This window comes from Sprattus sprattus (assembly GCF_963457725.1).
Source record: "Sprattus sprattus genome assembly, chromosome: 4".
NCBI lineage: Eukaryota > Metazoa > Chordata > Actinopteri > Clupeiformes > Clupeidae > Sprattus > Sprattus sprattus.
Window position 1 is genome coordinate 13,257,414 of NC_137923.1, and position 24,650 is coordinate 13,282,063.

Sequence of the window (24,650 nt, forward strand, 5' to 3'; positions counted from 1 at the left end):
TGTGTACATTTTATGGGACTTTTTAGTAATTGAAATTATACATTTGAGGTGTAGTTTGTGTCTTAAAGTGGTAGACAGGAAGATCTGCCATCAGCTGTTAACTATTGCTCAAACCGACCATTTCCTATTCATCGCCTGTCCTTTCCACCACACCATCCGTTACTGTGATCCTCGGAATCCCCTAATGCCACCACATTTCCCTCTACTCCCGTGAGAATCCGAGACTTCAGATCCTCATTTTTTTAAATCCTCAATATCCTCTTCCAGGCCCGTCATTTGTGTCTCCCCAAATGTCATGTCAGAGTTATAGTCCATTCCTTCGGTTTCACTGTGGCAGGTGACATTTCAGTTCATGGGTGTAAGGTAGAAAAATCGTACTAAGCTGGGTACCCTTGTCTCTGCCGGCTGGATTTCAACCTCATTTACAGTGGCTCTGACATCAATGGGCTCTGGTGACCTTTAAGGGGCAGGAGTCATGAAGTGCCAGTCTCAAATGGGCGTGGGTGCCAATTTAAGAAGCAGAAGTTTCTTATGAGAACATATGGCATTTGTAGCCCTAATCCAACCATTGGCTTTCACTGAGTGACTCGCTTGTTGTAATGTCACCATGCAGTTTCAAAGTCAGTGAAGGATAACTATAACACACACATATCATCGTCTCTCTCTCTCTCTCTCTCTCTCTCTCTCTCTCTCTCTCTCTCTCTCTCTCTCTCTCTCTTTCTCTCTCTCTTTCCCTCTCCCTCTGTCTCTTTCACTCTCCTGTTTCTTGCTAAAAGTTCCTGGCTGCTCAGTCTACAGTGGACTCAGGTTAAATGAGGACACATAAAGCATCATAGGAAATCAGAGGCCCTGCTGCTCTTCCACCCTAAGATCAAAGTGGCATTTTCACACCAGCATGCGACACGCCCACACAGCGTGCAGCACCCATACAAACACCCTCCTGCGGAGTTGAGACTGACCAGTACACCTGTTTCACATTGACATCTCATGCCGTGCTCATCACACCTTCCAACCACTTTAAGTCTCTTTAGTTCTCTGCTGTTTTATTTTGTCTTGTTCCTCTGATTATAAGGGCTTATAAGTCTGTATCTGGTTTCTGTGTCATTCAGTATGCCTTTTCCATTCTTTCTTTCTCTCTCTCCATGTGTGTGTTTGTGTGTGTGTGTGTGTGTTTCTCTCTCTCTCTCTTTTTCTCTCTCTCTCTCTCTCTCTCTCTTAGCTATATTGTACTCCCATCTCTTGGGATCTTTTGCCCTGTGCTCGATCATTACAATACTCTATCCTCCATTGGCAGGCGACAGTCTCCAGTCTCTCACTATTGATCCAGTTATTTGTCAAAGATGTGTGGGTGCAAGAGATTGCTTCACACATTCCCCTCCCAGGTTTGTGCTGCCATTAGCAATTTACCAAGCAACCTTTCACCTCTCAACCTCAGGCCTCCCAACATCACATACACACCGAAACAGTATGCACACTATCACTCAGATATGGACACTCCCATGTATACATACACACACAGCACGACACGCTCTATATTAACAAATAATACTGCACACACACACACACAAACACACACGCTCACGGCCATGCCACTGGGCTAGATTCACAGTGGGCCGCTGGGATGGAGCTACAGTAATGTTTCAAACCCTTTCTCACAGAAGACAAACCACTTTAACATTGACAATTTCCCCCTCTGCTACACACACCATTTTATACCCGGCTGCTGGTGAGATTTAAGCGCAGGGAGTTGCCCAAGTACAACATTTGCTCTCATAACCATCCACCCAAAGCCTCTCCACGACTGCTCTCTTCCCTCCCTCACCTCCCATTCCCATGCTCCTCTCAGCCCCTCCTTGACTTTAAGAACTACTAAAATATGAGTTTTATAACTTTTTTAAAGTAGCTTTTGAGTTTTATTTCATAACCATCTCTGCCCGACATTATCTCCCGAGATTCATGGAGCATTTTAAGAAACGTGCCCATCTGGAACTTCACAGAAGGGTGCCCCCCCCATACTTGCCTCCTGTAAAATCTGATGTTGTGAAAAGGCCTTGAAAATGCCACTGTCTGTCACTGCCACCGAGTGAAGTTCCTGTGGCTGTGTCATGGGATCATTGGCCTTTCTGAGGGCTTTGTGTTCACTACAGATGGCAAAGTTCCACAGCAACACAAATACTGACCAAAAGCAATATTTTAGGTAACATTCAATAAGAAAGCATCCACTAAATCCATCAGTCTAAATGTATTGGAGATGTTATGCTTATCACTGGATCAACTGACAGTGAGAGCTCCCGTTTCCACACCAGTTTAATTGAATCACATTAGAATGGACCATATTTGATCATGGTAAATTGGAAGAACAATCTAATAGTTTCCCTTTGTGAGAATCAAAAGGATTTTTTTGTCAATTGCTTTTTAACAGACATGTTATAAGTAAAGAAGTATTTTCATAGTTGCAGTTCCGTAGTCTCCCGAATCAGTTTGGTCTTCTCTGTTTTCTATCCATACCTGTGTGTGTGTTGTTTGTGTGTGTGTGTATCTGTGGATCATTTCTGCAATCTGTCTGCTAATAGCTCGGTTTACAGCCCAGGCCCAGCTTGAGTTAGCACAGCATGAACAGACTTTTGAAGTGTGATCAAAAACGGGTGTGAATTGTGTTTAGTTTCATAGGGAAAACATATTAACCCCCCAAGAAACTTAATGAGAGTGTGTTTGTGTGTTAGAACTGTGAAGGCAAAGGAAATGTGAATGTTTTTTTATATTTATATATATATATATATATATATATATAGAGAGAGAGAGAGAGAGAGAGAGAGAGAGAGAGAGAGAGAGCAACACTTGCCTGGTCTTTTACTGACACACAAAAACACACACACACACACACACACACACACATTCGCACACCACTTGCCTGCACTGACTATGACATAGGCACATCTCATTTTATTTTGTTTTCCTCCCAGCTTTGGTCAAATGGACTGGAGAGAGGAAAAATTATCTTGACAAATTAAGATATTAAGTTTGGGGTTGATTTATTATTCCCAGTTTATCTTGTCAGGTTAAACAAATATTGCAGTGCATAAAATGTGTCTAGGTGGCAGTGAAGGTCGGGGCGGCTCTTCCTCCTGGCGGAGCAGGTATGAGTGGCGCTGGGGAGGAATAAAGAAGCCTTCTGATAAGAGGCTACCTCCAACTCCGTTATCTTTCATATAAAATATTACTCTGCCAGAATGGAAACTTAAGATTTAATCCCACTTTCCAGATTTTTCTCTCTTTTTTTTTGTGTGTGCACAGCAGCAGAAAATCAATGCGTTGATTGAATTCCGCCCTTTAAACGGCCGAAGGTGCTATTGTTATGTGATGTGGTATGTGTTGAAGAAGGGTCCAGAATGGCAACAAAATGTAAAGGCTGGGGGATAAAATAAATGAATTAACAAGTAAGGGAAAAAACCTAAGGATCGTTACGTCAATGTATTCATTTCTGTCAGGTCATTAATTACACAGGGGTCTTTTCTACCAGCACCACGAATGCATCACTGAAGCAGATGACCACTTGATCCACAGGGAGGCTATGTACAAGACTGAGTGTGTGTGCGTGCGTGTGTGTGTGTTTAAGAGGAGGAAAAATGTGCATACTTGCTAGACAAAGTGTCAGATTTAATGTATTTCTCTTTCCGTGTGTGAGTGCCTGTGTGCGTGTGTGTGTGTGTGTGTGCTCATGTTCACACAAACTCATGAACAGTACAGCTGTGCTGACACTGAATGTATAAGAAACAGTAGGTATCAGCACAATCTGAAGCACATAGCCCCCAGGCTCCACCCTCTATTGCTCTTTGCTAAAGAGGCAAAGCAGAAACCCAGTTTTCCAGTGGTACTTCAGCCGAATCCACCCAGCGCATTAAAGTAAGGCTGAGGACCCACTGACATGAACTCAGGGGTACTGAGTCCCTTTTGCCTCCTCTCAGGGGTAAACATCCTGCACTCTGCCCCTGACCCATGTGTGGCCACGGGCCCTTGAGGATTGAGTTCATACAGACTGGGACTCCTTTGTGGCTTTTCATGGAATTATGCACTTGTTCCATTGCACTGGCCCACTTACTTTATCAACTGTGTAGTTTTGACAAAGCTGTGATGCAGTCTTTATCCAGTTATTGCCTGCTCTGACCAATGAAGTGGGATAATGAAAGGACAACATTCTTTTGCACACTGCATTTGTCTCATTCTGCTGACTCCAATGGGCCTGTGTTTATGCTGTGAGTGTTACTACTGCTTGGTTTTAGTGCACTGATTTGGCCAACTGTCTCTGACTCCCATGTCTTGTGTCGGTCTTGTGCAGGCTGGAGTCCCCGACAAGGACTCTGACCCTTGAGGCGCCCAAAGGGGTGGAAGTGAGCGCAGGGGTCGGCGAGTTCAAAGCTTCCTGTCGAAAGGACCTCACCCTAGAGTCTACAGAGGGAGATGTGAGTACGGGAGATCATGCACTCATTCTGAAATACACCTAGCCTGGAGAGGCTATGACTTCACACAGTGTAATTCAAGCATCTGGTATCACATGTATCAAGTATCAGTGTTCAAGTATCAGTCCTACACATATCTGCCTGATCAATGCCAGTCGGCATCATGGCATGATTTAACAGTTATAAACCAAGTTTTAAAAAACCTTCAGTTCAAAATGCTCACATTATATTTTATACAAAATTATTTGTTTTTTTATATCTATGGATACATTTATAGATTTATGTAATATTTATTTCTGTACCCTTTTCCAGTAAGTCATAATAGCCATTTGCAGCAACAAGGCATAAATAGGGACTGGACTTTGGAAGCGGGCTACATGCAGTGGGGGAACTGACTAAGCTTTATGATTTTGGGGAAAAAACATAGGCTAAAACCATGGGATTGTTAGGATCTCATGTGCAAATGGGACAAGACTCTGGACATGCCTGGGCCATACTGGTTTCCCTCACACCTAGATCTAGCTCTTCATGGCTCTTGAGGGCTGATGGAGATAAATGGCATATATCCATCACCATGATCTCTCAAGTGGGGCCACTCAAGCAAGGGGATGTGTCTTTTCTGCCAGAGATATTGCATTTGTAAATCCAATATCATTTACCATCATTCACAGGACAGCGGGTAATACTACACCAGAGGAAGAAGCTTACTGATATAATAGCCGTGATATCCTTGACTAACCAGTCTCTGTGTCTGTATGTAATTTAATTATATTGGACACTGGGGTGATTTTGAATTGGCAGCTTTTAATGTCAAACACTTTGACTGTGGCAGCCTTACAGAAGGGCTTATGCATATACATATCCGAAAATATGTGCTGGCCTGAGAAATGCAGCCGTGATTATAAAGTCACTGCCAAATCAGTTACCGGATGTCAACTACAACAGGATCTCAAACTGAGAGATAGGGTCATGGTTTTGTTTTGTGCTCAGTGGACACACTTCATCTGAGAGCATTGAGTAGACAACTGGGTGTAACTGCTGTAGGTGGTGTGTAAGATTTGTAAGTGGCGTGTAAGGATATGTGGATAGTAAACAGGCTTTTCTGGCTGAGATCACCAGGTTTAATATGTTATGATACACTGTACGTGTCCTCTGTGGCTAATGAAGGAAAAGAGTAAGTCAGGAGAGTCAGCGAGAAAGAAAAGGCTGGAATTGTTTTTTTTTATTATTTAAGTGGTGATTTAAATTACAATTCATGATAATGGGGCATTTGCTGATCTAAATGTGGCTGAATATGCAAAAGTGCTATTTAATCTTTAGTGTCGTTTTTAGCATTGTAAAAAAGGGTCTCAATAAAGGCTATAGAACCGCACGTATTTCGCACACATGTGGTGTTTTTTGCCCATCCTTTTTTATTCATCCATTAATATCAGCCAGCCATGAAACATTTATGAGTTCCAAGATGTTGCCTTTGAATGAGATGAGAGGGATCAGATGCAATCCCTGTGAAGCACCGTTTGCCAATTTAACACTCACGGTCTTCATTTTAAGGTCATGTTTCGGATGAGAAGATCCTCTGAGATGTTTCTCAGGTTATCAGGTTATCAGGTTATATCAGGTTATCAGGTTATAGGCCTCTAGTGGAGAAGTGCAGCATGAGAATGTTATATGGAACATTCAACATACTGGGCCCTCATTTGAAAGGCTTTGTGCTCTACCTTAGGTGCTGCAACATCATGATATTGCTCAAATCGAGAGGGAGAAGCCAAGTATGATTGCTATTTATTGCTATGCACATATAGGACAGCTAGAATCAAGCAAAGCCTTTTATAGGACAGGTAAAAGGGCATATTGATTTGTGTTGTTAAATGAGTTTCTTCTGAGCAAATCATAGAAATACTCCAGTAACAGGCTATAGGTTGAGTATGGATTATGGCTAATTTGGCTAATATGACCAAGCTAACATCCAGATTTTGCCACGCCCTTTTAGCACGCGTCCAGCGCGTCTGTATCTCAGCTTTGAAGGTCGTTGACACTTGAATTTAGGTCTCAAATGACCGGAATATGCATGTCTATATATGCTCTATGAAGATTTAGAGCTTTTGCGGCCCACGCGAATACAAAATTAGATACATTCTTGAATATCTCGTAAAGGTAAAGGTTTTAGAGCTTAGAAAACCTTCATAGAGCACATTTACACATGGGTGAAAGTAAGCCAAATACTACAGATGGGAATTTATTTATGTACAGTGGATAGGTGAGTGAAGTATTGATGTGTTGCACTCTATGGGCCAGATAAGCACATTTTAGCTACGTATATTTTCCCCTAAGCACTCGGATCATGGCCACAGGCTCATGAAAAAGCTGTGATATATTAAAAATTGAAGTAAACTGAGTCACAACCTCATTTATTGTGGCTGTTGGGAAAATGTGGAACCATGGACTTTTGCATTAACCTTGTGAATGTCATTAAAATCTGTAGAAAACATAAACCAGACTTTGATTTTGGTAATGAAAGCAAGGGGAGAATTGAATAACCAGTAACCTCAAATGAAAACATTTATTTATATCTGTCACATCAACTTAACAAAGAAGTTAATTAACCAAATTACAACTCTGCGATGCCAATGTATAAAGATGTGTTTGAGATTCATGATTTATACACTCACCTTTGAGGATCAGGTAGTCTACATCAGAATGCACATTTTAATATCCCATCTTGAGATCATATTGCATAGCTTATTATTGAACACTCAAGTAACTTAACACCTTCCCACAGATGACTGAAAAGTACTTAATATATGTGCATCACACCAGCCACCCTTTGAAACTAACAAGTTGCAAGGACTGACCGATCGCTAATTATTTTGATGAGGACCGGCAGAGAAAAGGGATGATTATTGTTGCTTGAAAGTTATTCATCCAGGCGTGTAGTGGATTATGGCTTCATGGTCAAGTCGAAAATGCTGTATGCATTGCAAGTCAGTAAGCTCCAGTATATATCAATCAGAGTCGGAATACTCACTGCCACCTTCTTTGCACTTAGCAAGTTTATTTTCCATCTTTATTTGATATTGCCGTGTTTTCCTGCAGTTGAACTAATTAAGGCAGATTAATGCCAGACTGTTCCAGCCAATAAACAAAAGTAAAACAAGAAAAAGGTATTGATCCCACAACGACAATACAAATGGAGTGACGCGATAATTGACCTCTTTTCAGGAAACAGCACAGCACGGGAACTATTCCATATTTAGAAGAGAGTGAATTCTTGAATGCCGAGTTTTAAATGATATTAGGAAAACTTTAGAAACTATCAGCTGAGTTGCTTTGGAGTCTTATTATTAATATAAATCCCTTTTTGCTTCCAAGTTCAAGGAGATGTTTGATGGTGAACAGTGAATGACAGGGAGGAAAATGTATCATTTACCTCTTATACTTTATGTTGAATTCTAAATTTGAAATTACATTTTCTGGATGAAATACAGGAAATATTGACCAATCACCTGACCAGGCTTGCTATATTTCTGGCTATCCATTGAACAGTGAGACCAATTATCCCATCAGAAAACATCAAATTGCGCTCCTTCTCACTTTATCTCCATAGCTTTTATATAGTGATGTTAGGCTATTTTAGAACAAAAAATGGGAGAAAGATGCATTGATCACTGGTCTAAACTGAGTGAGTACACAGAAAAATAAAAATTAAAAAATATACATTTTGTGTATCACTTTTTGTTGCGCACAACCGAAGGCTGGCAGGTTACAAGATACTGGATTATTTCATTCAATTTCATTAATCTTTTAGATCAGGGCCCACTGTGTCATGGCTTCAACAAACTTCTCTGCTCAAATGTTTTTATCTGTAGAGGACCTTTTCTGTTTACAGTTACTAAAGTGGCATTCAGAAGTGTTAAAGGGAGCGTTGTCCTCATTTTGCCAAGATGTTTGCTGGAGTGCCTGACTGTGATGGCTTTATCAAGGCCTGTCCTGTGGGCCATGCAGTACACTCACTTGTGCTGGGTGATGTTATGTGGACAAGATTTGCTGACTCATCCTACAGAGGAACAACTCTCCAGATGTTCAGAAGCTAACCTACATTCATCAATCTGTAGTATAAGCAAAAACTGGTCCATGATCACTGCACTTGCCTCACAGAATGCCCTCTGCATCAGAGTGATCACAGAAAAGAAGAATTCTCAACTGCTTTCAGCTGGCTAACATTTAGGTTGCTGGGTATAACCCTGAAGCATTCTTAGGGTTCTTTATTCTAAAGTCTGGAAAGGTGGGATCCTGTAGATTTCACCAGGGTGAATATTAGCTTTAAATCACACAATGGGGGCAGTTCTAGTGCTAGATGAAGGGACCCACAGAACAGTGGTAGCAACGCAAGCAGACATTGATTAATTGAAGCCAGAGCAAAAAGAATTTGTAATATTCTTAATTGAGTGAAAATACATTGTTGCCTTATTGCCAGATTTAGGAAAAGCCTAATACATCAGCTTGCATTGTTGGTGTAGAAGTAGGAAGTATAGCAGGTCCATCGAGGGTCAATGCTGATTGGTGAAAGGCTAGTCAAGTGGTTTCAAAATGAACCTGAAGTGGTGTTAGAATGGATGTGGTCTGTGCTTGTGATTCCAGGGAAAATATGTGTAGTGAAACATACTGGGAGTGTAGAAACATCAGTAGATGGAGATTTTAAACCCCCCACATACACACCGGTTGTGTGCATTCAGAAGTGTAAAATGGCGCGTTCACTTCTCTCTGAATGAGAGAAAGTCTCTCTTTATCTCCCCCCACTCTCCCTCTCTTCCTGTCCTACACTCTCTCTTTCCCTTTCTCCCTCTCTCTCTTTTCCTTTCTCCATGTCTCCCTCTCTCTCTCTCTCTCTCTCTCTCTCACTTTCTCTATCTCTCTCTCTTTATCTCCCTGTCTCCCTCTCCTAAATTCATATTGAGTCCAGTCAGCACAGCTGTCCCTGTGAATAGACCAAGTCATGTGACCTTAGTGATGGCCTTGCTTGATTGACATTGATTCTTTACCTCATTCTAGCACCACTTCGTCCACAAATTAGTGACACTGGGTTGAGTTGTCTGCTTTCTCTTCTTCTCTTCTTCACTATAGTGACTGTTATTTAATTAACTTCTGAGGACCAGAGCAATACATCACTGTGTCCTGTCACTCCACTATAAAAAAAGGAACTCTCTCGCTCTATATCACTCTCTTTTTCACTCTTTTTCTCTCTTTCTTCATTTATCCATTCAGGAATGAATGAAGAATCCACCTGTAGACATGGACAGTGGTTTCATAGAGAAGTCTGAGTCAGGGTGGAAGGGGCAACAATTCAGGGCTAAGCAAGTGGGTGTTTAGGTGCAACACAAAGATGCGTCTTGGTTCTTTGGAAGCTGTCTCAAATAGTCTCCTCGCCGTCTCATCTCCTGCTCTTATCTCTTTCTCTCCGTATCGCGAGCCACGCTCCCTTGTTGTTAGATGGCAGACAGCGGCGTCTGTCTCCCCCTGACCTCCATCTCGCGTCTCTCATCTTCCGGGACGTCGCCATACAATTTACAGCTGGCGCTCGTATCAGTGGTGGAACATCAGATTTTTTTTCTTTCATTTGCTCGTTCTCTCTTTTCTTAATTCTCCATTCTTTTCCTTTGGGGGAGGAAGACGGGAGGGGAGAAAGGAGGCAGAGGGGTGGGTTAGGAGCAAGAGGAGGAGACAAAATAGACGTTTATGTCAATTTGGTGGAGAAAATAAAAGCCTTCAAACAGTGAAGACTTAAGAAAAATCAATGTTGTCAGAAGCTGCCACTTAAAAAGCAACATTAAACTTTCAAGTTTCTTCTTCATTCCCTCTTTCCCCTGTTTCTGCGTTTCTTCCCTCTCCCACTCTTTTCTCTTGTAGATGGAATTAGAGCCAAACACCGGGAGGCTGACTTAGACATCCCATCTCTTCTCAGCTCTCCATTAAAGTTAAAGTGGACCAGAGCTGACAGAACAGTCTGGAATTATGCCTTTCCTTCCTCAGGCTTACCTCTATGAACTCAGTAGTAACATTTCTTTCTCTATTTTTAGTCAGTTTTTGTATGAAGGGTATCTCCCACCTGCCTTGAGACGATTTGATTGTTTTGGCGCTTTCTAAATCAAATAGAATTTAATTTTATTGAAACACAAACGCCATGTTAATGAAGCTCTTGATTTGACCTGCCACATAATTTAACTCTTCCCTGAACATCAGCATAAACCACTAACAAGAAGGAGACCAGAGACCCTTTCTTTGTACAAAAAAAATAAAAGTCCAGACTGAGACCAATTTATTAGTCGTAAGTATAGAACTGTAGAGTGATCGAGGAAGCTTAGCCATTTTAGTATTCTTTCTTTTTTTCGTGTTAAATCTCATAGCATAGCCTTGATCTATGACTGGCCCTTCTGTAAATGTCCGTAAATTATATTTACGATTATGACCTTTCTGGCTGGAGGAAGTGAGAGAGACATTGAGAGAGCGAGAGAGCGACAAAGAGCGAGAGAGAGTCCTCTGGCTGGCCATCCCCACTTCATGAGGCAGATAGATACACGCTTCAGTAAACCTAAAGTGACAAACTGCTGTGGTTCTGAGCAGGTTCGGACTAATGCGTCATTTGTTTGCATAAGGCCACATAATCGGAGCCTATACAGACCCATGGGGAACAGTCGCGCTACCCATGCATCTTAATAAAGGCAGCTGGCATGGCCTGGAATATGTGTAATTTAGGTGAAATTACCTCCAAAATCTCTCCAAAATTACACTGCCAGACGAGGACAAATATATATGGGGTGCGTTGAGCCTAACGTCAGGCATGTAATACAGCAGCATTACATTATCAAACAGGTAAATGGCTCCTGCCTGCTCCATAGCGTGTCTTAGCGTAGGCAGCATCATTTCACATTACTCACCTGGTTTGACTTCAAAGTCACGTCTCAGGTCCCATTCACACGAGGAGGTGAGCAGGACAGGAGAGAAACAAGTGAAAGTCTGACAAAGTGTAAAGATTGATAAACTAAACCAACCAAGCCAACCTTTATTTAGAGAGAGAGGGAGTTTGAAGAGATGGCCAAGTCTATTTTAATTCTGTTTTGCATCTGTTCCCCTTCCAGAGACTTGGAGAGGACATTGGCGGGGTTTGAGTTTTTATTTTATTTATTTGTTTGTTTATTTATGTTTTACCACAGTGTGCAAATTACATTAGCGCCACGGGGGGAAACTCTGCAAGCATTCAATACCAGATTCTCTCCTGTTCCCCACAGCATTCATACACACACACACACACACACACACACACACACACACACACACACACACACACACACACACACACACACCATATTTTGAGTGAAGCTCTTCTTTTGTAATACTTAAGGGACTTATGTGAGAAGTATGTTTTGATAGGGAAAAGTGGGTCTCAAGAGACAGTGAGTTTGACAGTCGGTGTTCTGATGTCACTAAAAATGAGTGCAGGCAGCAGAGTGTGTGCACGGAGAACATTCTGGAACTGTCCGCAGGTGTGCAAGGGATCACTGGACCTCATCATCGGGGCTAAATGTGTTTTATTCTCATTTGATTAAGCCCAGTAGCTCATTAACCCAGCCTGCATTGCTCGGGGCAGTGGCATGAATCATTCCAAACCTGATTTCTCTCTCTCTTTCAGTCACTCACTCCCCCCCCCCCCCTCTTTCCCTCTCTGGCCAAAACTCACTTGCGCTTTCTCTCAACTCACTCACTCGCACTCTTTCTCACTCAGTTAGTCTCTCCAACCTTTTCCCCATTTGCATAATTCATTAAAATACACAGTTTTGGACTTCACTTCCATTACGTTGGAATTGCTTTCTGAGTGTGCACTGTGGACAGCCTGACACATGTTTTGCAGTGATATGATTGGCTCTTAGTTTGATGTTGTTATGGTGGGCGAAAAGTGCCACATTGGGTTTGAGCATAGTTTACTTTGTGTGTGTGTGTTCGTGTGTGTGTTCGTGTGTGTGTGTGTGTTCGTGTGTGTGTGTGTGTGTGTGTGTGTGTGTGTTTGTGTGTGTGTGTGTGTGTGTATGTGTGTCTCCAACTCTAGACAACCTCCTCCTACTCCCTCTTTTTCCTCTTTTCCCTCCTTCTTTCTTCCCTGTCTATCCCTCTCTTCTTTTTCATCCTCACTGCTTCTCTCACTTTTGCCTTCACTACGCCTCCATTCCAAGCTGTGTAGAAGAAACCCTCCATGAAAAATGTTTTGACCGGCAATGATTGCTAGTCTGCACTTTTATTCTGAGTGTTGGCTAGCAGCCGCTCCATACACATAATGTGTTGCTAAGGGTGTATGTGTGTGTGTGTGTGTGTGTGTGTGTGTGTGTGTGTGTGTGTGTGTGTGTGTGTGTGTGTGTGTGTGTGTGTGCGCGCATACAAGCTTGTGTATATGTGTTTGTGGTTGTGTGTTTGTCTAGCAGAGCATCTGACAGAGACACATACAGGCAGACACTTTCATTTGGGATGTGTGTCAGCCCTTATTCTATAATAAGCTTCTCCAAATGACTTTATTCTTTGCTTCTGTGGTGTTGTGTTGTTCATTGTAAAGAACAGAGAAACCTGCTCCTGCCAAGAAACATTAGTTTGTCTGCCTTTAACTGGCAGAGACTTCAGAGTTTGGATGAGGCAGGAGGTATAAAAGAAAATAAATCAGTGAAATAAATAAATATATCAGTAAATAAAAACATTTTAATGAATTTATGTTGATGTCCCCCCCAATACACTCCCTGCCTCCCTGACTGTCAAAAGCTTGTTTTTGAAATGGCTTGTTTTTGAAATGGCAGGCAAGTTAAAGTCTCTTTTATTATGTCTTGCTGCACAAATAATATTCTAGTGATGCATTTATATTTACCTTTTATCTGACTTTTCTAGAGTAAATTAATTTAAGTACCAATAATAATAACTTAAATTATCTAAGTAGATTATACAAATGAGCATGCTGTTTTTATACAGTATGTGTCTGCGCTGTACATTCCCAAATTTATAATGAATTCAAGTCTAATGAATCCTGTTGTTGTAGTCATGACTGATTGAGGAAATACATTCATGAACTCAAAATGATTCCTCAATGGGCAGCCTTCTTTTCCTTCAGAGACTAACACAGTTTCTTTTTTCTCCTCCATCGCTCCCCTGCTTTTTCTGCGGCTTTCCTCACCTCTTCCTCCTCCTTCTCCTCACTCCTTCATTTGTCCTTTCTCTTCTTCCTCTCTCTTCCCTTCATCCTGCAGATCTTTTTAAACGCGAACACAATCCGCCTGGGGAACCTTCCTCATGGCACGACGGACCCTCTGCTAGCCCCGGGCACCACCTATGCCAAGCAGACTGTGTACGAGGTGTGTGTGTGCCCCAGCGGCAAGCTCTACCTGTCCCCAGCCGAGAGCGCCTCCACCTGCCAGACAACCAACAGTGTGTGCTTATGGAGCTGAGAGAGGGGAGAGGGCCCCTAACCCTACACCCCGCACCCCCAAATGAACACCGCCCCAACACCAGAAAGGCCTTCCTCCCCGTCTCCGTTCTTCCTCCCCGGTCCGGCTAAAGCAAGCTGGAAATGAACCCTGAGCACTCTAGCCCACCCATCCATCCCCATGTACCTAAACTCAAACATACCCATGCAAACACACACATCTGCATCAAGCAGTCTTGTCTCTCACACTGTTTCACTGTCATTCACTGTGGTAGCACCCTCCCTCCTGGCTTCCTTTTTTTTTTGCAATTTGTCCTCCTGTTGGATTTGAGCGATTTCTCCATATGTCTGTATGTCTGATTACCCATCTTTGATTTTGTATCTGTCTATCTATTTTCTATCTATTTTCTATCTATCTATCTATCTATCTATCTATCTATCTATCTGTCTGTCTGTCTGTCTGTCTGATTTACTTACTGACTCTCTTTTGTATATTTCTGTCTTTGTCTATTATTTGTCTGAATCATCCTGTCATCTTCTCTTTCTGCCATGGCTCCTCATCCTTATGCATTCTCCCGCCCACACACCCCTTTCCTTCCTCCACCAATGAAAATCAGGAATCGCTATAAATATCTCAGCTTGGGAAAAGCTGCATCTTCCGAAGTTAACTGTACATGGAGCAAAAACAGATTTAAATATATATATATATATAAATATACATATACATATATATATATATATATATATATATATATATAAATACATATTTGTTTGTTTGCTTTTGGTTGTTGTTTTCCATTTGGGGTTTTATTTTTGTATGGGACTCTGAGCGAGATGGATGGATAGAAGGGGTGTTTTGGGGGAGGGGGTTGGTTTGGCACCACATGATTCTGGACTCACGGTGGAAGCCGGAGCAGCCGCTCGCACACACACACACACACACACACGTGAAGACAAGCCCTAGGGACTTGGTGTGTGTGCATGTTTGTGAACATGCGTGTGTGTGTGTGTGTTTTGTTTAGGTTTTTTTCTTAGGAAACGATACACAGGTGCCTTTGCTACTGTTGGTAAAGCACATTTAAATCCAACTTCTCCAAGTCACCCACAGTGGACCACTCTTTCTCTTTTTTCTCTTAGTTTATCCAGAAAAAAAAACTCTATCAGTGTTTTAAAAAGACAGAGAAGAGAAAAAGAGGATAACCCCGTATAGACTCGAAGAATAGTATGATTTTTTCTTTTGATGTCTCTCTTTTAAAAAAAAAAAATGAAATGAAATAAAAACATGAACAAAAGCACAAATTATGCCATGTATATAACAATACCAATAAAAGATGATAAAACAATAACAGTTTTATTTTAAACATTGTACCTGCGAATGCTCTACAACTCTTTTGGTTCTCCTTATTGTTGTTACCATGGTAATGTATATTATTATGTTATGCCTTGAGGTTTAATGTGTTCCTTTTCCATTTTTCTCACAACAAGAATTATCAATTGTGATTTAGCAGATTACTAAAACAATATTTGACAAAAACTGTGCTGTGCCCCACCCCCCCACAATGATACTTTGACGTTATTAATCAATACAGTAAAAGTACCAATACAGGTATCAATACAGTTCATTTGATGCTGCATCACTGCATGCTTTTTGGTATGCCTAAAACCTTGCCATGCTCAGTCAGATTTTACCATCATAGAATCTGAGATCAAGATCAATACTGATCTAGGCTGGATCCAAGCAGCAGTAGCACGGTCGGATGGCTTCACTGGAGTCTCCCTCTTCTGACATTTTCTCCACCATGTGAGGATGAAGCCTCATGAGGATGTGCTCTTCCATCTCTTCATCTGGCTGAATGCCAGCAGCCAATGTCCTCTCACCACTGAGGTCACCACCCACCGGAGGTTTCCCGGAACCAGCGCTGAGGATGGAGAAGGGGATGTAACCCACCTGCATACTTCATTCCAGTTCTTTTGCCCCACCTCTACCACCACAGTGGCAACTGCCCCATCCGGCCATAGAGTGGTGCTTTACATGAAAATGAAGTCCAAACGATGGAGGATGTTGACCCACAACGTTTAGCAGTTAATGTGTCAGATTACTAATCCCCCCCCCCACACACACACAGACGTATAGGGACTCAGATGTGGGTGGTGTCTTGTTTTGATGGGGCGATCAGTATTTATTGTTGTGCATTCTGTACATAAAAAAGGAAACACCTGGAGATTTTTAAAAATGTGAACAAAGATATATTTTCTTACAGATTCTATGCAACGTGTTTGTAAGATTGTTGTAAGGTTGCAATATTATACAATTATCAGATTTTTTTTGTTTTTTTTGCTCTCTAAATGACTTAGAAAACGAGAGTCACCTATAACACACTGGATACTATCAACCACATATTAAGACCACAAGCATTCCTTTGAACAAGTCTGTTCGCTCATCAGTAACAAAAGAATCAGATTAACAATAAACATAGCTGTTGGCAATTAAATGTTTTTGTTTGTGAGAAGAAACATCAAAGCTTCTGTCATTGATTGATTTGTCTTTGAACATATTCAAACGTGTACAATCACAGCAGCTCTTCTTGTGCGTTTTTACCCCCTTGGTGATCTAAGAATGAAATGTAGTCTTTCTCAGGTCTTCCTCTCCTTTCTGTCTTTGTCTCTTCCCCTCTCTCTCTCCCCCTCCCTCTCTCCCCCCGCGATTTTATTTGGGTCTCTGAAAGAGCCGGTTTGAGTCCGAGAGTCAAATTCACCATGAAATAGGACATCTTCATAAAGGCGGTGAGGCAAGCGCTGAAGTGGCACTCTTGGCTTGAACCCCTCAGGAGCGCGGGGATGGCTGGACGGCGCCGTAAAAGGAGGAGTGCTGGGAGTTGAGAGCGTCAGATGAAGAATGTCACGGCCAAATACAGTCTGTACAGCTCCACCCAGCCCAAACAGAACACAGCAGCAGGCTGAGGCCTGGACACAGAGGCTGTGTCTACTTCTGTGCATTCACTGAAAGTCAATAAGGTTTGTGTGTGTGTGTGTGTATGAGTGTGAATGTGTGTGTGTGTGTGTGTGTGTGTGTGTGTGTGTGTGTGTGTGTGTGTGTGTGTGTGTGTGTGTGTGTGTGTATGTGTGTGACGTAGGTGCTACAGTAATTTAACTACAGTTACCTTCATGGTTACGTCGTGTGGATTCCTTTCTAGGTGCCTTATTTGACAAGACATGAGATTTCAGTTGCACACTGAAAACACCTTCCTTTATGTTTTGTGGCTTTCTGCTTTTGCTCTTGTGGAGTTGACTGCACCTACTCACACACACACACACACACACAAGCACACACACACACACACACACACACACTCACTCTCACATACAGACTCTCTCTCTCTCACACACACACACACACACACAAATTAAATCTGATGCTTTGTCTAGCAAGTATGGATATTTTCTATCCACACACACACAGACACACACACAATTAAACAAACACACATACGTACTCTCTGCTGTCATTGGCTATTCAGGAGACGAGCTGTGTGAATGTGTGAGAGTCGAGAAGATTGACGCTCATGTCCCACAGGTCCTGAATAATTAAAGGTGCCGCTCTTTTCTTCACAGTCACACGTCACACTTTAGGTAGCATACTGAGCACACCTGCAGCTGCTGTCCTATGGGTCATAACATTTGGCTATAATAACTTCACTCAAAGGCAAAATATTTGCTAAATGTAACGTCTGAGGTATCAACATAAAGGGTGTTCCATCAAACAAATCAAACTGTTGAGTTCCAATTCAAACCAGGCTTCAGGTGATTGTTGAAGAATATTGTATAGCAGCACACAATACATCAGTTAAGACTTCATAGTATAGCAACAAAAATAACATGTTTACAGTTTTTCTCAGTTGCCTCTGTACATTTCTTAGTTAAGAATAAAAATTGTCAAAACTGTTCAACCTCCACATCATCTATTGATTTGTGCACATCATCACAGCAACTTCTCATTTATTTAAAACACTGTGGAAATGCTTTTGCACACTCATGCAAAAGTCTATGTAGTACAATCGCCTGCTGTTATGTCTAACCTTTCAAAACATCTAGGGATCTATTCATTGTGTAAGTCATGATATGCAAAGCTATCTAGCTATCTAGATTGATCAAATGTATTGTAAGGGAAAATGTGAGTGTAGAACCTGTTGGAAAATTGGATCAGTGTTTTTCAACTGGACCTCAATGCTTGGTCTATACTGTAGCTGTATGTTCATGTCACAAGGCAAAATAATTATTTAAAGCAGGGATTAAAAACGAAATATTTTTCATTTCGTTTCGTTCTGACCAGAAACGTTATTTTTCAGTTCCGTTCCAGTGTTCCTATGCTTCTCTTCATGTTATTAACCGGTTAGAACCTTATAAAAGAACGGTTAATAACGTTCTTTTCAAAAATGTCATGGGGGGGGGGGGGGGGGGGGGTGCGCGTGCCTAATGTTTGTCATCATGCGGGGGGGGGGGGAGCGCGAGCTTAATGTTTGTCATTATTCGGGTGTGTGCGTGAAGCCTATAGGCTAAATGCAATGCGCACTTTTCCAACGTTGTGGAAACGGAGTTTGCCTACAACTTATAATAAATAATGAAACAACATTATATCACCTTGCAGTTCTATTTTATTTGTTTCCAGTCGGCAACATGAAATTAGGCTGCAGGACCATTTAAACGCAAACATGTCTTTCGAACTGAAGTCCGTTCAAAAAAAAGAAAGCAAGAAATGCAGCAGCTTAGACCCATGGCTATTCAAAACAAAATGACAACAAACTCAGCCGGTCACATTTAGGCCTACATTCAAATTCGGAAAGCATCTCCAACAAAACGTTCTCCATTACGCGCAAAATAAACACAACTCATGTCCATAGCCAGAGGCCTATGCCTACTCTCTTCTATTAACTCGAGAGTTAGCCTATTTGAAATGGACAACAGATAGCTTACATACCAAATTGCTTATTCAGTTTAAGGAAAAGTATGTCCTCCAAAACATTCTCCTTCAGATTGCTGCGCAAAGGAGACAGGATATATTTGAGAGGCGAAAAGGCACGCTCTACACTGACCTAAGTAACGGGCACAGGCAGCACAATCATTGCAGATCTGTTAGGCTACTCACGGCTCGCTAGTGTCAACAGTAGTTTCACTTCAGCCAGGCGGTCTGGGTAACATTTAGCGGGCAGGTAGCCAAGCCCATCACTTCCGGAATAAAACTTTATTTCAAGATTTATTTTAACAATTATTTTATTCCCACAATATTTCAAGAAAGGTTATTTGGAACGAAAAATAACGTTATTAACCGGTTATTTAAAATTGAAAATATTGTTTTCACTCCGGAACAGCTGAAATTGTTTTTGTTCCGGTTTTCGATTACGTTCATCACAAAATTTCGTTCTTTACCGGTTTTCGTTTTCGTTCTTTGAACCGTTTCTAATCCCTGATTTAAAGGAAAGCTTTGATAGTGCATTTTCTCCATATTGTGTTGAAATAGCCTGTTTAGAGTGATCATATATCAAACAACTGGTCCATGCTGATATTGTATGCTTATAAATAGATAAGTGATGATTATACAGTACATGATTTGAATTCCATAGATATAGTTATGCAGTATTGTAAGCCAATTGGATGGCCTGCAGCAGATGATAGATAGATTATAGCTCATGACTTGAGACCAGAGACTTGATACTTGAATTGGACTTGAGACCAGAGACTTGAGACTTGACTTGGACTCAACCTCAAAGACTTGAGACTTGACTTGCACTCGAGCTCAAAGACTAGAGACTTGACTTGGACTCAAGCTCAAAGACTTGAGACTTGATTTGGTCTTGCAGAAAACTATTGAGCTTCTCAGTTCTATTGTTGTAGAGACAGATAAATAGTGAACTTAGTCATGGTGACAGCATAAACATACATATGTGTGTCTGCGTGTGTTTGTTACCTCCTGCAAGGAGGTTATGCGATTGGGTCCGTTAATTTATTTATTTGTCCGTCTGTTTGTCTGTCTGTCTGTCTGTGGACAAGATTTCTCAGAAGCTACTAGGCGGATCTTTCTGAAAGGTGGATCTTGGTCCTGGGACATCCCCATTAAAATTTCAGGATGATCCGGATCTGGATCTTTGTTTTTCACACCTAAAGTCACATTTCTCGAAAACCAATGACCGGATTTTAATGAAATTTACAACCAACAAAAATCAAACCAAAATCCTCACCCATACTACAATGTGAATCATTCGCCCCGAGAGATAGATCTTGCTTTACTATCAAAGTCAACCCTTGCTGGAGGTCAAAAATCTCGGATTGCTCTTGTTTATACATATTGTTATATAGAAATGTTTTTTTGTGTGTTTATTTATGTGTGTGTGTGTGTGTGTGTGTGTATGTGCATACTTTATGTGTATGTGTATTTGAAGCGTTCCTTTCTCTCTCTCTCTCTCTCTGTGTTTCTATTCTTTATCCTAATCTCTCTGTCTTTTGCCTTTTTATCTGTTCACCATTCCCTCTCTCTTACTGGGTGCAGGACAGGGCTCCAGTGGGCTGGCCACTGATGACAGGATCTGGATGAAAGGATGTCGATTTACATCCCCCTCCTGCCTCCACGGGGGAGAGGGAGATAGAGCTGAGGATGAAGGTGGATGGAGAGGAGGGAAAGAAGGGGAGGAGGATGTGGGGGGGTGCCGGCCAGTCATCACTTTCAAGGAATGAGATTGACCTCAAACCGACAGCGGACCCGCCAAAAGAACAGAACAGTCCTTCTGTGCTGACCACTGAAACCGCAGGACTCACAGGGTCAGCTGCAGACACTCTCTCTAATTCTCTTTCTCCCCCCCCCACACTCACACACACACACACATACACACACCCACACACACACACAAACAAACTGCCCTGGTCCTCTCTCCAGGAGCGCAAACCTGTCAATACCCTCTCCCTGGAGCAACTTCAGAGGGACTGCTGGTGAAAGTGGTGGACAGGCGGGGAAGGGGGGAGGTGGAAATGAGGAGGCGATAGAGAGATGGAGAGAGATGATCACTGCTGCGCCGCTATATCTGCTGCATGGAGAGAAGAGGAGAGGAGAAGAGAGAAAAGCTGGCGGATGCCAGGGCTTCTCTGCCACCTGTGCCCTCTCCCAGCCAGTGTCTGCAGTATTACCACTGGCTTTTCATTTCCTCTCATCACCCCTGATAACCTCACAGCCTCTCCCCCCCTCCACCTCCTGACAGCCAATAACAGCAGCTCTCCCCCTCCACATCCTGACAGCCAATAACAGCAGCTCTCCCCCCTCCACATCCTGAGAGCCAATAACAGCAGCTCTCCCCCCTCCACATCCTGAGAGCCAATAACAGCAGGGCAATACAGCTTTCGTGAAGACGCCAGGGGAAGAACACAAACACAACAACAGCAGATCATGAAACAGTCAGGAAAGATAGTACATGTTTCTACTCTATGTGTGAGTGAGAGAGAGAGAGAGAGTGAGAGAGATAAACCACATTAGCCAGCCCCAGTTTGCAAAGCCAATGCTCTTAGCTTGCCAGGTGGCTGAATGTTCAAGAAGAGGCAGTCAAACCTGAAAGTCATTGTATTTTCTGCACACCATTTTCTTAAATAAGCTATTAAACATTTGGAATTACCACTTTAACACACAAGCTCAGTTGAAAAAACTATTTAACTATCACAATCTGCAAAATAACAAGTGGAGGACCACAGAGTTGAAACCCTGTCTTTGTGAACAACTTTGGTACATTTTTCATGCTGTGCAGCAGTCAGTCAAAAACCTCTTCCATACAGTGTTTTTACTTTGGTTGAATGAGTCTCGTAAGTTCCCACCTAGTACAGGATTCTTATGCAGGGACTCCAAAGACAAAGTGAAATGTTGCTGCTCAGTTGATGCAGTGGTAACCTAATTCGCCCTGATCAATGCTTTCTCAGCTGAAACATGAGGTATGTGTGGAAAATAATAGCCTGTTCACTCAGCTGTGATTGTGCCTGTGTTTTTCACCCATAATGCATAATCTAAAGTCTAGGAGCAACATGGGCAAGTATGAGAAAGTATTGGCTGCTGTGAAGAGTGAGCACTCCACCAAACACAAGCAAGTTTCAAAATACACATAGTCAAAGAGAGAAAGCTGATTTTTTTTTTACAATCAAACCATCGGCTATGTTGATCAATCTTTCACAACTTTTTCCTACACACACACACAGAGCTCACCCTACTAACTGAAATTACCTTCCCATCTCTGCTAAAACTGAAGCACGTCATGATAACACAGATAAGAATCTCTGTTGGTGTATTATATGAGTCTGCAGTGGACTTAACAGGGGACACATTTTTAGGCTCTGTCAGAGCGAGATTAGTTTAGGGACTATGAGGTCAACTAGATATTGACACATCCATCAAGTAATATTTGAATCAGACTCATCTGATAATATGAGTTAGCCAGGAGGCATGACCTTCCCGTAGCTACATATTTACCTTAGAATTGACGGGAGACTTGAATGCCATTAGTGTATTAGGGTAACAAAGGAGTTTCCATTCCCGAGTTCCGACCATACCCTCCATATTTGAACCTGAATCAATCTCTTTGGTTCAGTTGAATGGTCATTTGTCAAAGGCTATGTGTGTGGAGCTGTGTCCTTCCTTCCAGAAGGTTGAAATGGATGGACATTAAAGGTGAACTTATGAAGTCAAAGACAGGATTTTCATGTTCTGATTACATGTACATTGTACAACAACCCATAGTTTTTAGTGTGTCTTTTTTATGGTAATTACAAGGTTGTTTTTTTTTTCGTTTTCATATAACTACTTGTATATACAGTATATATTGTATATGGCAACATCAAAAACAACAAAGGCCTTGACATATTAGAACTGGAGTGTTCCAATGGGACAGGGTCAGGAGCTCAGCTGCTTTGTGCTCTGTGTTGTTTGTTCAGTACAGCCACTTTCTGCCCACCCCCTCCTGACACTTCCACAGGGCCAAGGAGCCAGACTGGGAAAGCACTCTCCTGGGCAGCACAAGGACCTTGTGGTTCAATTTCATCATCAACACACTTCACGGGAGAAGAGAAGAGTAGGCTACCGATGACCTTGCATCCTTGGACGGAAATCAATCATTAAAATATGGAAATTACATTATAATAGGATACAGTGCTTCACTTTGTAAGGCAGGTCCATTGGTGGCATGTTGTCCCTATACTCATTTAAGTAGCAATAGAATCTATATTAGAAGGCGATATTCAATTAGATCAGAGAGATGACAGCTAGGTTGGAGAGTCTGAGTGCAACAACACAACCTTTAGGAATGCAAGCAAGTCGATTGCTAAAGTTCACGTATCAGCAAAAGCCTTGCCAGTCCAAACACAGATGTGAGCACTATTTGAAAAATGACACAGACGTGCCTCTGATCTGTGATCATATCATCCGCTAAGGTCCCGTTCAATAATGCTCTGTAAAGTTGGCAGCAGTCGGTAGAAACCAGACTTAAAAGTTCATAATAAGCCTTGATCATAATGATTTTGGGTTATTTTTAACAATAGCTTATATTCCCAGTCGTTGCCATAGTCTGATGAGTAGGATAAGCTCGAGCTTGCTGATGGCCACAACGCTGGTTACAGTAAACCATGCAAACAGAGCCTGACATATATGAATTATGCATTGATGAGTAACATTGGAGGCAAAATCTATATTTATTGACTTGCAAAGTTACCCAATCCTGACTGCATGATGCATTCATTTTAAAGAGAACAATGCAGTGACATCATGGCTAAAATCCCAGTGCTTCGTTACATGTATAAATTCATCCATTGCTCATTGTTCATCAATGTCAGTGCTGACAGGGTGCCGTGAGATAGATCTAATATCAGAATCCAAACATCCAGCTGTTACCTTAGCTTCCTCACAGACTAAGGAATTTCTGCTAGCTGTGTGTGTGTGTGGGGGGCGGGGGGTTGAACATTACAATCATGCGTAGATGCACATTCATGTATGAACTTTATTACATCACTGTGTGTGTGTGTGTGTGTGTGTGTGTGTGTGTGTGTGTGTGTGTTTGTTTCTTCACTCAGTCATGCATGTACTTTGTCATATTTAAAATGTGATTGGATTTTTGGAGAAGCTCAAGAAGATTTGACATTTATGATAAAGGATGGGCACTTTGAGGAGGAAAATTCACTTTAGTGGTTTGCCTTATAAAACCTGTCAAAACCAATAAAAATTCATTTGACAGGGCCAGCATTTGCTGGGTCCAATGGTATTTTGCAGTTGGACATTAATATTCAGGCAAGGGCAACATGCTCCACAGCCTGCTTTTAAAGGGAATTTAGGTGGGTGTGGTGGAAATTATGCAGACAATAAAAACAACACCCAAAGGGCTTTAAGGAGAGACCTTAAAGTTTAAACCTAAATTTCCAAAACTGTCCAAATCAAAAAGTATTTTTTTTTCTTCTTGAATTTGCTGTCACTGTTAATACCAGTAACGTTTTTTTGAAGTGTGCACAGCCCTGTGTGAAGGTAGCTCTGAGTTATGCGCTCTTGTGGCAGTTTGCTGTGCAAGCACTGACCTTAACACGTCCACTGTAAATGAGAGAATAATTCTGTGACATGGAGAGAGCACTAACAATGGTTTCAGTGTGAGTAATGAGACTGGGGAGCGAGTTGAACGTCCTCCGCTCTCAACCGCAAGCCCACTCGCAAAACTCATTCATTTGGAGCATGTCACTTT

At 41.9% G+C, this 24,650-nt stretch overlaps 1 protein-coding gene across 1 annotated transcript in view; it reads left to right on the forward strand.

Annotated features, from left to right (window-relative positions):
• sgcz (sarcoglycan zeta) overlaps nt 1-13,930 on the forward strand; it is a gene marked incomplete at both ends in the record, with an annotated part of 200,847 nt that extends 186,917 nt beyond the window's left edge. The window contains 2 exons of the mRNA XM_080837147.1: nt 4,337-4,460; nt 13,733-13,930. Coding sequence (XP_080693273.1) covers nt 4,337-4,460; nt 13,733-13,930 — 322 coding nt within the window. The remainder of the gene's footprint in view (nt 1-4,336; nt 4,461-13,732) is intronic.
• Between the last annotated feature and the right edge of the window lie 10,720 nt (nt 13,931-24,650).